This window comes from Anolis carolinensis, chromosome 1 (genome assembly GCF_035594765.1).
Source record: "Anolis carolinensis isolate JA03-04 chromosome 1, rAnoCar3.1.pri, whole genome shotgun sequence".
Lineage (NCBI taxonomy): Eukaryota > Metazoa > Chordata > Lepidosauria > Squamata > Dactyloidae > Anolis > Anolis carolinensis.
In genome coordinates this window covers 266,486,870-266,503,129 of record NC_085841.1, presented here as the reverse complement: position 1 = coordinate 266,503,129, position 16,260 = coordinate 266,486,870, and the positions used below count along the sequence as shown (strand labels likewise).

The following is a 16,260-nucleotide window of genomic DNA, read 5'->3' as shown; positions in this document are numbered from 1 at the left end:
GAGGGTGCTGTTACATTAACACTAATAGCACAGTTAATATGCTGTAAAAAAGGATCTGACCTGTCAGTAGATAAGCAAGGCAGGGAGTTAATTTTGAGTATCATGAAAGGGTCTCCAGATGTTTCGGCCTTCAACTCCCAGAAATCCTAACAGCTGGTAAACTGGCTGGGATTTCTGGGAGTTGTAGGCCAAAACACCTGGGGACCCACAGGCTGAGAACCATTAATCTAATCTGATATGAATGGGGAGGGGGTAATCCCACAGAAAGAGGGGTTTAACTTGTTAGCAAGTGTTGGATGTTAAATACTTTGGCAGCAATGCATTTATTATTCCACCTCAGGCATGACAATATATTTGTAACCAGCCCTGTTTAAATATGCAGGGCTTTTTTTTTTTGCCTTTTCCAATAATTCATCCAGTGAGATTTCTTTAGGAATCATAAGGCCATTCACTTTATAAGAACAGCTGAAGTTTTATCTGACCATCTCTACAATGCATGACCTCTTTCTTTGTAAACCTTCTCAGGATTTCTTCCCACAATTACTTCTCTTACAAAACATACACACATACACCCGAGTTCCCCAGCTTCCAGATCACTCAAGGACAGCAAAACCACATCACTCCAAAACTCTAGAGGGGCTACCATTACTTTCAAAAAGCACAAGACTGCATCCTTTCCACCAAGCTGGTGTAATAGATTGGATTATAAATAAGACATGCCTAGATACTACCTACAGATGTGGAATGCACATATGCTGACCCTTCTCCAGCTTGGTTTGCTTTTTCCCATGCCTCTTGTCACTTGACAAGCCTACCGGAAGCTCTATAGATGCTATCCAGGAATGGCTATTAATGGCCCATTTATTTAGAAGTCCACAACTTTTTCATCTGCAGTTCCAATTATTTTTACAAGTCTTTAATTCTAGGATACAAAACTGAGGTGGGGAAGTGGAGGTAAAGTTACAATGATTTATACCTAGATTGGTTTCTACTAAAGAAAAAAACGAGGGAGTTATGTGGCAACTACACACACCAGTCCACCACTTCCTTTATCCTCTTTTCCTATGTCTTAATATCGCCTACTCAAGTTTCTGAACCCTGCTCGTGCATGAAGCAACTCCTCTGCAGCAAGAAGGCTGCTTCTGAAGATACCTCATGTAGTTTTGAGTATAGATTTTTTTAAAGTCATGAATACGTCCTATTCTATGTAATGGCACCATAAATATGGACAATCCATAGATTGCTCTGGAGAAGCCTACCAGACAAAATTGTTATTGATTTTCCACCAAGACTATTCACTTCCCATTTACCTGATGTCCCGAGGAAATCATTTAACCATGTTTTGCTACATTGTGCGAGAGTTTGCAGATTATAACATTTTATAATATTTGTTTATTTACATACATACATATAGTGCTTCTACAGTGCCATAGCTATGATATCTTTTTAAATACATAGGTATAGTTACTAGTAAATATTGTTAAGTAATACAAGTTTTATCTCTGAAAAAAATTATATCCATCACTGATCAAATATTAGCACAAAGCATTAAAAAAGTTGCAAGTGTCTTAATTATGTGTGCAAATTTAGACACAACTATGATTGTATATCTGTTTTGTGGATAAAACCAAAATAAAAATCTAGATATTGGACCTGCTTAGGCTGCAAATTCAGTGAATTATATAACATTGTCTCTCTTACTGAAGATATTGTGTGGATACAGATTTGTTTTAGAATCATAGAATTATAGAGTTAGAAGAGACCTCGTGGGCCATCCAGTCCAACCCCCTGACAAAAAGCAGGAAAATCACATTCAAAGCATTTTGTTTTTTTGGAAAACACTTTCCTCCAAGGTGGCAAATAATCGTCCATATAAGGATCATACTGTAATACTTGCATAGGCTCTCTGTCTTCTTACAATAACAGTGTATCAGTTCATAGGGCTTTTCATGAACTTGGCCAGGGTATCCCACTTTGGTGGTCACCTTTCCTCTTTCACAAACAGTATGAAAGGCTTAAGAGCCACTGGTCTCTTTGAAATATTTCCCCTTGTCCATGTCCTTCCTCATAGGCTCTATGCACCGTGTACTGTCTGAGAATTGTCTGTGATAGCTGAACATACTCTAGGGATAGAGATCATCTTGAAAACAGATGTTGCTTTGTTTCATTGGCTTTTCACAATCCAGTGGTTTTATCATACCAAGCGTGACACTAGTGTATATGCTCAAGGGTAAATATCGGGGCATCTATTACTGCCAAAAATTCAGTTGTAAGCTATTTTCAATTTATTCCAAGTCTGAACATTCTGAACATAGTCTGAACATTCACCATCTTTCAATGAAGAAAAAGATCATGGCACACCCAGAAGTTGTGGACCTCTGTGCTTGACTGTGCCCAAACAAAAGACCAGATCACTCGGAGTGAACACTCTCCTATGTACATTTTTGAAGAAATATTATTGTTGTTATGAGAATTCAAGTGGTTTCCAATTCATGAAAGAAAACTTATTATGAGTCTTTCTTGGCAATATTTTCAGAAGAAGTTTGACTTTGACTTCATCTAAGGCTGAGAGTGGGACTTCCCCAAGGTCACCCAGTAGATTTTCATGGTTTTGTTGCCTATCTACCATTCACCCTCCATTTCTTGTTCTCTAGAAACTATATTCAACATTTTCTCAACATATGGTAAACATTTTCTTCATGGTACATTGATTGAAAGAAAACTATGACATTGATTAGCTGATCTCATCTTCCATCCTAGAGGATCACTGCTTACTATAATCATGTCAAGAAAATGGGGCAGCAGAAGTCTCTAAGATTGACATATTTATTTTAGCATGAGTTGTCATAGATTACAATCCTGTAGTGTATAATCTCATTGTATTCACCCAACCCTTTTTATGCTGAAACAGAGCTGGTCCTTTAAAAGTAGCTAGAATATCCAGAGAATTGCAATGTTGATTGACATATCAATGTGTCAGGTTTCATACTTCTAAAGAAAGTCCACACATTTAGAGTTAACCATTTCACTAATTCAGAACATTCCAGAGAAATCTCCAGCCACTAACATTCCTTTCACTTGATAAATGGTAAGGCCAGACCAGCATTCAACATTATGCTAAATATGCTTAGAGGGATTCATTTCAGGAGTGGATGATCACTGGTGCTACATCCAATTTTCTCTTCTTGCTGTTAATAAGAATTTCATATTTGATAATGATTTTATACTTAGTTTCACAGAATCTTATGGAATTATTTTAATGTTTCAAAGACTGTTTCAGGCATCAATTGATAATTAGGCAACTCATCCTTTTCAAAACTAGGTAATCACTTACTCATACATGAAAAACATTTGTTTCAAAGGCCTCTTTCACTTTCATAAATAGACCCAGCATGGTGCAGTGGTTTGAGCATTGAACTACGATCTGGATAACAGGGTTTGAATCCTTGCCCAGCTATGAAGCAATCTCAAGCAACTCACACTCTTGTATCCAGAAAACCCTGTGATAGCTTTGCCTTAGGGTCACCATAAGTTGAAAACAACTTTATGGGACACAAGAACAAAGCTTCATAGATAAAAACTCACAGTTTGCACCACTTACAGGCAGAGTAGGAGTGGAGAAACAGAAATAAGGAAGTTGTCCATATTACCTCATAGTCCAGTCAAGACATATTTATATTCTTTGAAGGAGGGCCAGAAAGAAGAACACTGAGGAATTCAGGACAAGGGGCAAAGGCATTCATTTCTGATTTGACAGGACTGGATGTGTGTTTTTTACCACTCTTTAAGCCCCTGGAGAGAGTCCACCTTGCACTCTGATTAAAAATGAGAAGGAAATTTGGAAATATTTGAAAAATCATCCTGTGGTGGAACAGTTTTATTAGGACTGACAAAAATACCAATTTCATTGGTTCTAATATGTTATCAACTATAAGACACATATTAATTTCAATAGCATAATCAACAAAAAAACTTTATTGATTTAAATAAAAAAACCATTTGTGATCCTAAGATGCACCCCATTTTTCAAGATGTTTATTTGAGGAAAAAGACATCTTAGAGTAGATGAAATATAGTATTACAAAAACATGTGCTTGAGCATTCTCAAACTCCTTGTCAACCAAGAGGCTTTTGACATTTTAGGAAAGAGAAACAAAAGGGTTCAGAAATAAGGCAACATGTTGCAGCCATGAGGTCTTCAGTTGGCCTCACGATGGAGGTTGTAAACTGATTCAGTCTTTGGGGGCACACTCAAACAGCACTTAAAGTTGCACCCTCTCACGTTTTTCCCTGGGGTGTCCAAACGATGTCTCAGGGAATAATGAATGCATTTAGTACAAAGCAGGAAAACCCTGCTTTGTGCCATACTAATTTGCTACTGGAAAGACCCAGGTCTTCTTGAAAGACTCTGGTTAAATACAGTATGGCCGCTGTCTGAACTGCCCCCTCGGAAGTTGTAGGACTTCTGAGGGGGCCATCTGCACAGTCATCTCATGTTTTCCGGGCTGATCAATGACATGCCAGGAGAAGGGAGGGGGGAGGAAAAATCACTCCTGCCCCACTTATCCTGGCACACGATTTCTACATGCCAGGAGAGCTCCGGCAGCTGTTTAATGACTGCTGGGTAAGTTATTACACCCCCCCTTCATTTTAAGAAGTTTGGGGGGGGTGAGTGTCTCCCTGTTCTCCTGGAAGGTTCCAGGAGGGCATGTGGATACACACACACACACACCCAAAAAACATGCACTTTCTGGGGCATGTGCAGACTTCAATCCAGGTGCACATTTTTAAAACGTGATTGCTTCCGGATTAAAAGGCTATGTCAAACCACCTTGATAAGTGTGCAAGTATCAAGTAGCCCCAGCAATGCAATCTGGGGTGATTAGTCTCAATTTTTTTTCATATAAGCTGCAGCTCAGATATCTAATTGATGCTTTGAGTGAGATACGCAGGTTTCTGGGTCAATACAGATCAGTATCACCCAAAAATGCAATGGTTTTAAGTTTTGTTAATTAAATCTGGTTATTCCATTAGGTTAAAAAAATCTGGTCAAATTTTAGTGTTACCCAAAAGTTACCTGGTTTGTCCCACATTCTAAAAACACATTTTCAGTCAGTTTACAGCAATGTTTTCCAGCCTGATTTCTAATTTTGAAAAAACCCTCACCTGATATTAGAACTTTCCTTTATTTGCAGATGTAACAACTGATCCCCCCTCACAGTTTGAGATGCTTTACAGTGAATACTTTAGCTCCAGGGGGGTAACTAACCTAGCTTGACTTATTGCTTTTTGTTTCACATTTCAATTCTTCTATATTTCAGAATATGAGAATGCTTACTTAACTGTTATGCATCTCTGGATGATGTCTCTAAATGATACTGCCAAGAGATGCATGCGGAGAAACTCTGCTGTGAAAATGTTTGCTTTGTAAGAGGCATGTCTCTGTGCAGAGAACATTTATTTGCCAGACTAATAACCATCACTTCTTTTAAGCTTTCATTTGTAGCAACTACTAACTTGGTGCACATTCATATATTTACAAGGTTGGTCGAATAGAACAGTTTATGGATGTGATTGTACAAAATGGATCTGCATGATTTGATTATATGAGAAACTGGAACCAAAGTTTTTGTGAAAAGTGATCCTGTTCGTCCATGTCTTCCTTCCCGCTGGTTTGTCATTCCCTTCCTCCAAGCTCTCCAACCCATGACTATGTTCATCCACATTTTACTTTTTGGAGAACTTACCCCCTCCCCCCCCCCCCACCACCCCATTCTTTTCTTCCCATTTAAAACACTTCCGCAAAACATGAATTTTCCTAAACCTATCATTGTCTTTCCTATGTATATATTGTACACATAAAGAGTAGCATATAGAGAACTGAGGTCCCTTCCACACAGCTGAATAAAATAGCACATTATCTGCTTTGAAATAGATTGGCAGTGTGGACTCAGCTAATCCATTTCAAAGCAGACATTGGGATTTTCTGTCATGATATTCTGGGTTATATGACTGTGTGGAAGGGCCCTGAGACAGCATTATTATAAGCGTGATAAAGTGAGGCAACACAAAATATCAAGGACAGTTGGCTTTCTGAAAATACTAGATTTAGGTTTAAATCAGAAGCAGGAATCATGCAACTCTAAAAATGTTGTTGGACTGCAAGGCCAACATCCATAGACAGCATTGGCAGTAGTGATATATGCTTGGAGGTTCACCACTTGGCAACATCTGAAGAGCTGACAACAATCATTGTTGTCATTGTTGTCAACCCATTGAAACATTTGTTGAATAAGTCTGTATTTATGTGTCATTGGTTCTGTGGGTTTAGGCCATAACATCGAATTCCAGTTAGATCTATGGCTTTCATTCAATAACCCCAAAGAGCCAAAACTTACCATATTAGGCCAGTTTTATTACTAGGATAGTGATAATGTTCTCTCTCACCCCCCCCCCCCCTAATCTATTCACACACAATTTTCTTTAGATTATTCATATACACATTTATGCATATAAACTGAAAGGTTCTGATTGTGTCATAATTTTGTGGGACTTAGTGCCCTAGGATATTTATGCAAAATGTTCCTCTATTGTGTTAGAAAGGTATTAGAAAACTTAATTTTGAGTGCAACACAAAATCAGATGTTACTACTTTAATGTTGGGAATGTTTCCTGGTGGCCACATTACTTTTATGGCAAGTCCCAAGCAAATTCTCTTGAAGTGATACTTCACCGTATAGTTTAAAAAGAGTGCATTTACTTTGTATCTGTGAGAGATCTAAGAGCAAGTTTCTACACCAGCAAAAATAAATAAAGGGCCATATGACACACCGCCATTTCATGCCTTAGTCTCCCAAGACTTAAACGTTCAGCCATACTTTCAAAGCTTTATTTACATTTGTTCAGTTTATTTGCAGCTACAGATCCTACCCAATTGATTGAATCAAGGCTGACTTGTTTAGGCTCATGAAGCTAGCACAGTTGCAAAATATATTTAAGATGTTTTGCAGCTCAAACAATTGCTTGCCCAGTAGTGATACAGCGGGGTCAAGCTGCGGGTAGTTTCTGTTGCTCTATGAAGTACAATTGCCTAAGGATGGTCATCCCACAAAGAGCACTGTAAAAAATCGGCAAGATATGAGGTGGCAAAATAGGTGGCAAAGAAGCATTGGGACTTGGACAAGGATGAGGATTAGACTGAACAGCTGACTGGTTCTTCTTACTCGCCACCTTCAAACATCTTCTTCCTGCCCTCCATTCCAGATTTCTCCTCAATGTTCTTTCTCCAGTCACCAACATCACGCAGATCCTTCTCCTATAGAAATAAGAAGAAAAATGTTCAGGGCTTGGTTAACATCCTGGCAGGGCCAACAGGGGTTACAGATTGTTATATTCATTTATACAGAGGTTGGGAAAGGTTCTTTCATCTTCCAGAATTCTGCAGCCCAAATGGTTACAGACTGAGCTGTCTGCAGGATCCTGGGAGTTGCAATCCAAGGCATGAATCTCACTGGATAGTCCCAATTTGGGCAGGTTCATTTAACCAGCCCTTAAATAGTGAGTGAACACTTTTCTAAGGGCGCATCTACACTGTAGAATTAATGTAGTTTGACCATAGTTTAGCTGTCATGGCTGCATTCTATGGAATCTTGGGAAATGTAGTTTGGTGAGGCACCAGCACTCCCTAGCAGAGATGGCTAAAGACCTTGTAAAACTACAGCTCACAGGGTTCTATAGAATTTAACCACAGCAGTTTGAGTGATGTCAAACTGCATTAATTCTACAGTGTAGATGCACCCTATGACTCATCAATTCAATGGATTGGTTCTAATTGGGACAGCCAACACAATTCACACACAGTACACCCCAGTTAGGCTTTCTGGCTGAATATCTTGTCTGGTTTTTATCCTCTTTGCAGAACTTGGGAAGTTACTTTTAAGAGGAATGAATATGTCATAATAACATGCTGATAATTACATTTAATGGTCTGGGATTTCGATATTTGAGGGAGTATCTCTCCATACACACACACACACAATCCAGCAAGACCTCCTGGAATGTCCTTCCTGTGTGCCTCATCAACCAGGGGAAAATGCCTGGGAGGACACAGGAGAGAATGTTCTACTGTGGCACCCCAGTTATGGAATATCCACTCTTTGGCAGTCCAATTGGCACCCAAATTGCTCTCATTCTGATACAGAGTGAAACCATAGCTGTTCAAAGAAGCCTAATTGGTTTTACACCAATTTTCACAACCCACCTTGAACTCTGTGCTGGGAGAATGGTGGGATATAAATTGAATAAATAAATTACAAATTAACATAAATTGTTTTAAATTATTTTAAACTATGTTAACCAGCTCCAATTTTGCCTTTTAAAATCCCTTTTTACATAAGTTTAAATTAGATGGGTTGGTTTTATTGTATACTGGTCTGAGATCCCAGGCTCTGGAATTCCTAAGAAAGGTTAGATTGGCATTCTCCTTGCTATCTTTCTATGGGCGGGTTAAGACTTTTAAGGAGGGGACAGTTTGCGAAGACTGATTGTTACAAGAGGACTGAGCTGAGAATCCGTGTTTTGTTTAGTTGTTGCTTTTGATAGCTATGTTTTTTTAATTTGTTTATGGACAGGTTAATGATATTTTTAACTTTTGAATGTGATATATTTTAAGTCATGTTTCTTTTAATGGTTGTAAGACACTTTGAGTCACAGATTAGGAAAAAGCCAGGATAGCAGCAACAATAGAGGTGATAGCAACCTGTTGTGTTATTGGTCACCCACTTGGATGGTATTGCAATTTGCCCATATCTTTTTACAGGCCAGCTCTTTCAAAGCTGGTGAGGGTTTTTCGCAACCACTTTGCTAAGCGCTGCTCAAGTCTGTGGAGTATGCTTCTTTTAATCTCTCCACCAGATACCTTCTCAGTGTCTTCCTTCTTGACTTGCTTCAGGTTAGCTCTCAGATCCATGCAGACTTTGTGTTTTGAGCCCAACAAAGCCCTCAGCATAGCGTCAGCTGACATGCGGACTCTCTTCAGAGGAGGCCTCTTGAACTTGCCCCTCAGGTCAAACAGTTTCTGGCTCAGATCTTCAAGCTAGAAAGAGAAAAGGGGAGAAGGAAACAAAGAAATCCAGTGTTGACAAAAAGTGACAAGAGGGAGGAAGGGAGCAAAGAACATGTCAATTCACAGGATAGCACTCATCTAGAATCATAGTTCTCATCATCTGAATCAGGGTATGCTGGGTAGATGTCATCCTGCTAATGACTTATTCTGATGTAACTCCTACTTACACCTGCATAAGTAATTTCTTTCTTCTGTTTCATACATCATAATTATCTACTGACTTCACACGATGACCAATCCGCCCCCCCCCAAAAAAAACCCCACTACTTAGCTGCTGTACTTTCCAAAAATGCTAAATGTACTGTTTGGTGAAGACTGAGGGTGGAAATGGAGATGTTTTCCTGTCCCATTGAATATATAGTGTGGTATACACTCAAACGTTATTGTAAATGTGTACCTAATTACATAAAGCAAGACTGGTGAATTCATACCTTGCCTATATCTAGAAATAATGTCTAAACATTTCATGGATGTTTTTTTCTTCAGATCTTCCTAGTGCACCATTCTCCTGATATAATGTTTGACTAATTGAAAGTACTGCCAACCAAGTACCTGTTGGCAGAATACTGGTCCCCTGTACAGAAAGGTAGCTAGATCAGAAATGGAAACATTGATGCACATGAAATCCCAAAATCACACCTACACTTATTATTTAAAGAAAGCAGAGTGCTTGTTTAGCATAAAAGGCAATAGAGAAATCAAGTAGCACCTTTGGGATTAACTGAAAAGAATAGATTGCCCAGTTACTCTCAAAGGATTCCTGAGTTCATTTTATACCTTTAAAATAAAACAGATTTTGATGTGTTAGGAAAAAAAATTACCTCCTTGGTAGTTTTCTGTAATTTCATCTCTGTGTCATATCTTTCCTCATCAACTTCCTCTACCTTGGCATGCAACTTTTTGCACAGTTCCTGTTGAGCAACAAGTACAGATTATTAAAGAAGGTTTCTTAAGACATGTATTCCTCATTTCAGTTGCTGGCATTTCCAGCTCTCTGCAGAGAAACATGTGTGTTGACTCTGTGACACAGACGATTACAGACATTTTTATAGTGAGTTCACAGTAAGGTTTATTTCTTTAAAATCTGAGAACCTAAACCGAGTAGAAAGCTTTCTTAAAGAGTCAGACTGGGGGGTGAGTGGCGGGGATAGCGACACAAAATGACTAGTGAACACTCCCCATAACATGCTCCTAAAACACCTGGATTGGAATAGGAGAAGTTACGGCAGGGTATATTTTGTAGATCTCCATGGAGTATGCATTTGATCCAGTTTTGTTAAAAAATAGATTCCTCAATCACCCTGAATTCTCTCCAAGTCTTAGCAATATAGGGCTTTCTTCCAAAGTTGAGTAACTTCATTTATTTCATTTGCAGGCATGTAGCTACTGGGAGGGGGCAAAATGATAGCATTGCCCCTCCTGAAAGTAAGAATTCTGCCCCCACCCCCACCCCACAACTTCTGTTCCCAAATTTCCAGCATTGCAGCACATTAAAAATTTAGTTGATCATCTATAAAAACAGCTTAGGAATTGCAAGAAAAGGCCAAAGTTGCCAAGGGTATAAGGTGTGGACAATATTCAATGTCTCGCTTTCAAATGTTAGAAAGGTAGGACTGAAAAAAAGTCATTAGAAGGGCAGAATTCTTTTGTGAAGGACAATATTCTGATTCCCCTCCCATAGCAAAATCCTGGTAGATTCCTTTTTCTAAACATAACATATACTCGTAGCACAAATCCACACTGCCATAAGTACTGTATACTGGATCCCACAACCATGTAATCCACAAACCTGAGATCGCCTATTGTTCACTGGTCAAGTCCAAAGTGTGAGACAGTCTCGTGTATATGCTTGCAAAATAATTTTCAAAACTACCATCTGGATTTGCCCTTATGAACTAAAGGAAAATTTCATTGGGGGCAGGATATCTACTGGGTGAATAATGCTCAAATGTAGTCCTCTCTCCCATTGACGGTAACATATACTGCTCAGCTTGGCCCAAAGTAGAATACTGGCAATCCCAGCAGATTGGAATGTCACAGCATTCCAAGTGAGGTTTGAAAATTGAAGCCTGGCTGGAGAACTTGTGAGTCTCTGGGTGATGTTGTTGGACTTCAGTTTCCATCAGACCCAGTGGTGAGGAAATATGGGAATTGTAGATCATCAATATCTGAGGAGAACTGGAATCAGCCCCAGCTGTCTTTGTGTATCAATGAATAGTGCAAGGGAGTGGGTAAGTCAAATAATTACCTGTAGATCTTGCATGGAACTTGGGAGTTGAAGAGGGTGGCAGTGCTCTGCCAGGTAGTCAGCTTTTTCTTGTTCTTTGGCAACAGCTTCTTTCTCAAGTTCAGTAGCAGCAATTTGGAGCATAACACTCTATGGGAATAGGAGTGGGAGAAACACCATTATGAGTGTTTGCATGAGTGCCCACGCATAAGTGTGCAAAAGTGAAAGTGCAACAAAGAAGTCACAGACAAAAAACCGTTCCTATGCAAAAACAGCCTTGCTCCAGGAGGGTACAAGCACAGCCTTGCTCCAGGAACAAATACTTTTCCTAGTGTCAGGATAAAGAGCGTGGCATTTAAAATAGCACAAGATAAAGTCAGAAGTTCTTTTGGGGTAAATTGTAAGATTATATTTGTATCCACACTGCAAAGTTAAAGGAGTTTGATACCACCTTAATTTTCTTCATCCTAGTGAATCCTGGGGTTTGTAGTTTATGAGATACTTGGAATTTTCTGCTGGAGATCTCTGGTCCTGAACCTCAGTGCTAGAGCTGAATAGCAGAGATTTCTAAGAACCTCACCAAGCTATTCCTCAAGATGGAGCCATGACAGTTAAAGAGGTGCTGAAACTGTTTGAATTGTGTAGTAGATACACACAGTATTTACAATTAGTTTCTGCTGTGTATTCATTGGGCAAGTCACAGCTGCTTAGTGTCAGTTAATGGTTGTGCCAAATTAAAACTATTGTTATTGGATTCCAGATCAAGCTAAGTTCCATTTTTTCCACATGTAATTGGTTCATCCATGTGGAAAGAAGGGTTGTTGGCTTTTAGCCAAATAAGGAACTCTTTCCCATACCTTCCCATACCTTTGGTTTATCTTACTGTGGTTTGTCCAATAATTTTCCTGTTATCTTGAGAGCATCTCCCATATCAGAAATATCATGATCTGGGCAAAGAGCTTTTGAGGAGAGAAGATGCTGAGATAGTAAGTGAACACGGAGTAGTCTTAGCACCTATGCTACATGTTTGGACCAGATCTGTGTTCTACACTGCAGCCTGAACTGATGGTCCTGGTTTCAGAAAAGGAGGAAAACCCCAGAAAATTTAGAGCGCTCCATCAATGACTAATTAAAAATGGGCAAAATTTTGGACATTCAGACTAGTTCTAGTTCCAGTTAATTTTTCTTTCTTTCTGTAGATGGCAAGCAGTGCTGCTGAAGACAGGACACTCTTACCCAACAGTCTGGAAGATGAATGTCAGGGAACTTGGGGCTATTCTTACAAACCACATCTCTTCTCCAAAACAAGAAGAATCGTATCTGTTGTTATGACTCACAAGAATCAGTAGTTACCTTGAGATGCTGCCGGCGGGCAGTAATTGCCCTTTTCTTTTTCTGAAATACAAAGAAAATGAGAAAGAATTGGGTTAAACAGTGCTTGAAGTAATCCTTCCATAAACCATATTTTTGCATGCGTCTTTCCTAAGGATCCCCTCCTCTGCCTCCATGCAAATGTGGGGTGGTATTAAAACAGTAGCCTTTGTAGCTGAAGAAAGTCTCTAACTGCTAAATAAACATAACTTAAAGAGAAAAAAGAACGTCTCTAATTGTATCCTGTTTCTCTGCCTATTCTATTTTTGATCCTGTCCCCTTCCTCAGAGCAGTGGTGATTAGACCCAGGGTCTTTGAGAAGAAAGCAGCATTGCTATAATAATGATGCCAGCTATTAGAACTGGTTTTACTAAACCTCAGAGCCCAAAGCACAGTCTCTTGAGCTTCCAGGGCTAAGGGGCTTTGAGAACACAATCACTGGCTTATTCTACCAACCGATCCAGTTCATGAAATGCTATACCAAGAGAGACATGTGATAGAGAGGAGGAATATCAGTTTTTTCTACACAATTGGTTAGCAAAACAAACATGCAAACAAATAAATAAAATAATTCAACTTTAATTAATTGATGACAGAGCCACTATGGTCTAGTAGTTTGAGTGTTAGACTAGGGCACTGGGAGACCAGGGTCTGAATCCCCATTTGGCCATGGAAGCCTAGCCTACCACACCTGGTAGGCCTTGAGGAAATCACATTGTCTCAGCTTCAGAAGAAAGCAAGGACAACCTCTGACAAGCAAATTCTGCCAAGAAAATCTCATGATAGGTTTGCCAAGTAGGAAAGGACTTGCGGCATATAACAACAACAAAATTATAGAATATCTTCCTTTCTGCCAATATGGGATCCAAAGCAGCTTGTGACAGAAGTTAAAGTTAAAACAATTCATAATACAAATATTTTAAAGCATTCAGCAATCAGTCCAATTTAAATATTTTGTTTTGACATGCCTTCATGTGGACTTAGGATGATCCTATATGAGGATTTTCTTGGCGAGATTTATTCAGTGGAGGTTTGGCATTGCTTTCCTCCAAGGCTGAAAGATTGTGTTCAAAGTCAACCAGTGGTTTTTTTTTTGTGCGGACTTGGTCCCTCAACTCCTTGCAACCCAGTCCAGCATTCAAACCGCTTTATTATACTGGCTCTCATAAGGTATTTATTTAGAACACTGTTTAAAATTCTAGAATCATAATAATCAAAGACCGATGACTGAAGCCAAATGGACAAGGGACCAAAAGTATAATTAACAGATAAGACTTCAGCATCTGTTTATGAATGCATGCCTCCAGATTTTAACAAGACATAGGGGAGAAGAATTCAGGCTAAGAAGCAATGCCCAAAAGTCATTGTATGCTGTAAGCCAGTGGTTCTCACCCTGTGTGTCCCCAGATGTTTTGGCCTTCAACTCCCAGAAATCCTAACAGCTGGTAAACTGGCTGGGATTTCTGGGAGTTGGAGGCCAAAACATCTGGGGACCCACAGGTTGAGAACCACTGCCATAAGCAAAGGTGGCAAAGTGAGGCTCTCTAGATATTAGGCTATAATTTCTAGCAAATTCACCAACATCTGGCAAAATCTGGCCAATTAAGGCCCTCCAGCTGTTGGATAACAATAACTAGTGCTTACATTGGGAGGGCCATCATTTGCCAATCTCCCCTATAAGGAAAAGGGCAGCTTTGGCGGAATGGAAGAACCTAGAGACAGCTGAAGAAATGTGGATTGTGCTAGTTGTACACTCTTTGGTGATATGTTCAGGATGCAAAAATGCTCTTATGTGTTATATACTCTGCCGTTCCTGGCAAGGAATGCTTTGACAATTTTCTACCAGCTATATTCTTCAAGGTAAAAAACATGAAATTGCTACTCTTAGCTTATCCTTGTTGGATCATAGCATGTGTGTCTTATATTCAGAGCATATCCTACAACTTTTCAAAACCCAGAAACGCTAGGAGTTCTGGTTCTGCAATGGCAGAGAGAGGGTGAAACTCCCCAGAGCTCCAGAGAAATTTCATTGCAATCAAGGTTTGATGAGACTTCCAAGGCTTTGGAGGATCTCTGGCAACCTCCTGGAAAAAGAGGGTTCAAATTTGGGACCTTAGAGAATGTCCTTGCGATATTTAAAGGATGAACTTGTCCATATCTTTTGATATGGGATTTCGGTTGAAAAGGTAAATTCAGATGTGTGAAATAAATAACTGCCAAAAAGCTCAAGCACTGTAATTTTTTGAAGTAGCCACTACTGTTTCCCTGTGGAATGCAGACCTTTCTTCACAAAGAAGCACCAGTTGGGGTTTGACAAGGACATTTTGATTGGAGAAAGATTAGGTGGGGAAAGAGTGAAGCACCTATTTTGTCCTTTTCTTCACTCTGCTGTTCTGTCTTTTCTTCTCCCAACCAATGGTAGCTGACAGCTTGTGTGTCAGTGGGTTGATGAATCCCCTCTACATTTTCATCTGAACTTGAAAGGCTATACAAGTTCCTGAACTTATCTTGAGAAGAAGGTTGAGGAACATGAATAATTCTTTGGAATTCCAGAAGTATTCATGGCCATACCACCCGGAAAACATACAACAACCCTGTGATCCCGGCCATGAAAGCCTTCGACAACACATTGATCTCAATGGTTGTTTGTCCTGCTCTCGGCCCTGCCCTCAATCTACTGTGTGGAAAATTTCTGGTCTTTTGATACAACTTCAATGTACAGATCAATCAGAAAATGGGAATTATTGAGGAATCTCTGGGAGATGCACCCTGCAGCAGGGAATTTTGCTATGTCGACTTCCTCCTCAGCCATTTTAGGCCCAGAGGAGGCCCCCTTTTATAAGAGGAAGTGATACAGAAGTCAACTTCCTATTTCCTTGATGTTAAAATAAAAGATTAGGGACATTTGGTGGGGGGGGGGGGGACAAAACATATCTTCCACAAATTATTTTGGACCCTGGTACTGCATGTGTCCATATTTCCCTCACCTGCAAGCTACATATAGATATCAGGGTTTTTCATTAAACGTTGCTAATTGGATCTTTTACATCCACACATTACCTACTTGGCATCATGGTGCATTCTGTCTGTGATGCCTCGGTGCAAAGGGAATAGTGATTCACATTCCAAATAATTTATGTGTGACAAGCTGTACTTTCACTGGAGGACCTTCAGTCCAAGTCATGCTAGTTTTAAGAAACCTGATAAGGTCACCAAAGTCTGAGGACAGCCCCAGATCACAATTTGGCCTTTAGAAGTATCTTCTAAAGTCAGTGGAATGACTTAGCTCAACTGCAATAGTATTTGGTCAAATCTATCCTGAATGTCCTTATGCATGCTCTGAAATGAATCTTGTAGAAATTCACTGACTAAAAACTCTTCTAGTGTGCAATTCAAATTTATAGGGATGGGGATCCAGTACTGACTTAGCTGTGGAGATTTTGGTGTTTGCTTCCAAGTGGTGAGTAAATAAAATAAATTGATATAAATGGGAAGAACCATTTTTATGATGTTCAGATCAACAAGTTGGGCTCAACTT

General features: G+C 39.5%; 1 protein-coding gene across 1 annotated transcript; it reads right to left on the bottom strand.

Moving 5' to 3' along the window:
- Nucleotides 1-6,873: 6,873 nt before the first annotated feature.
- tnni2 (troponin I2, fast skeletal type) lies at nt 6,874-12,851 on the bottom strand. Its single transcript, XM_003214764.4, has 5 exons — nt 12,705-12,851; nt 11,373-11,501; nt 9,946-10,035; nt 8,918-9,094; nt 6,874-7,315 (listed from the first exon to the last, which is right to left on the bottom strand). Exons 1-5 carry the CDS (start codon nt 12,822-12,824, stop codon nt 7,220-7,222), a joined length of 612 nt encoding a protein of 203 aa, XP_003214812.2. The 5' UTR covers nt 12,825-12,851; the 3' UTR covers nt 6,874-7,219.
- Nucleotides 12,852-16,260: the final 3,409 nt, after the last annotated feature.

Excerpts from the sequence above, each read along its gene's own strand:
- tnni2 (XM_003214764.4), bottom strand. The coding sequence starts at position 12,824 with ATGCAAAAATATGGTTTATGGAAGGATTACTTCAAGCACTGTTTAACC. Across the intron at positions 10,036-11,372 it reads GTTCCATGCAAGATCTACAG|GAACTGTGCAAAAAGTTGCA; the intron begins GTAATTATTTGA and ends GTTGCTCAACAG. Across the intron at positions 9,095-9,945 it reads TACAGAAAACTACCAAGGAG|CTTGAAGATCTGAGCCAGAA; the intron begins GTAATTTTTTTT and ends TTCTCTTTCTAG.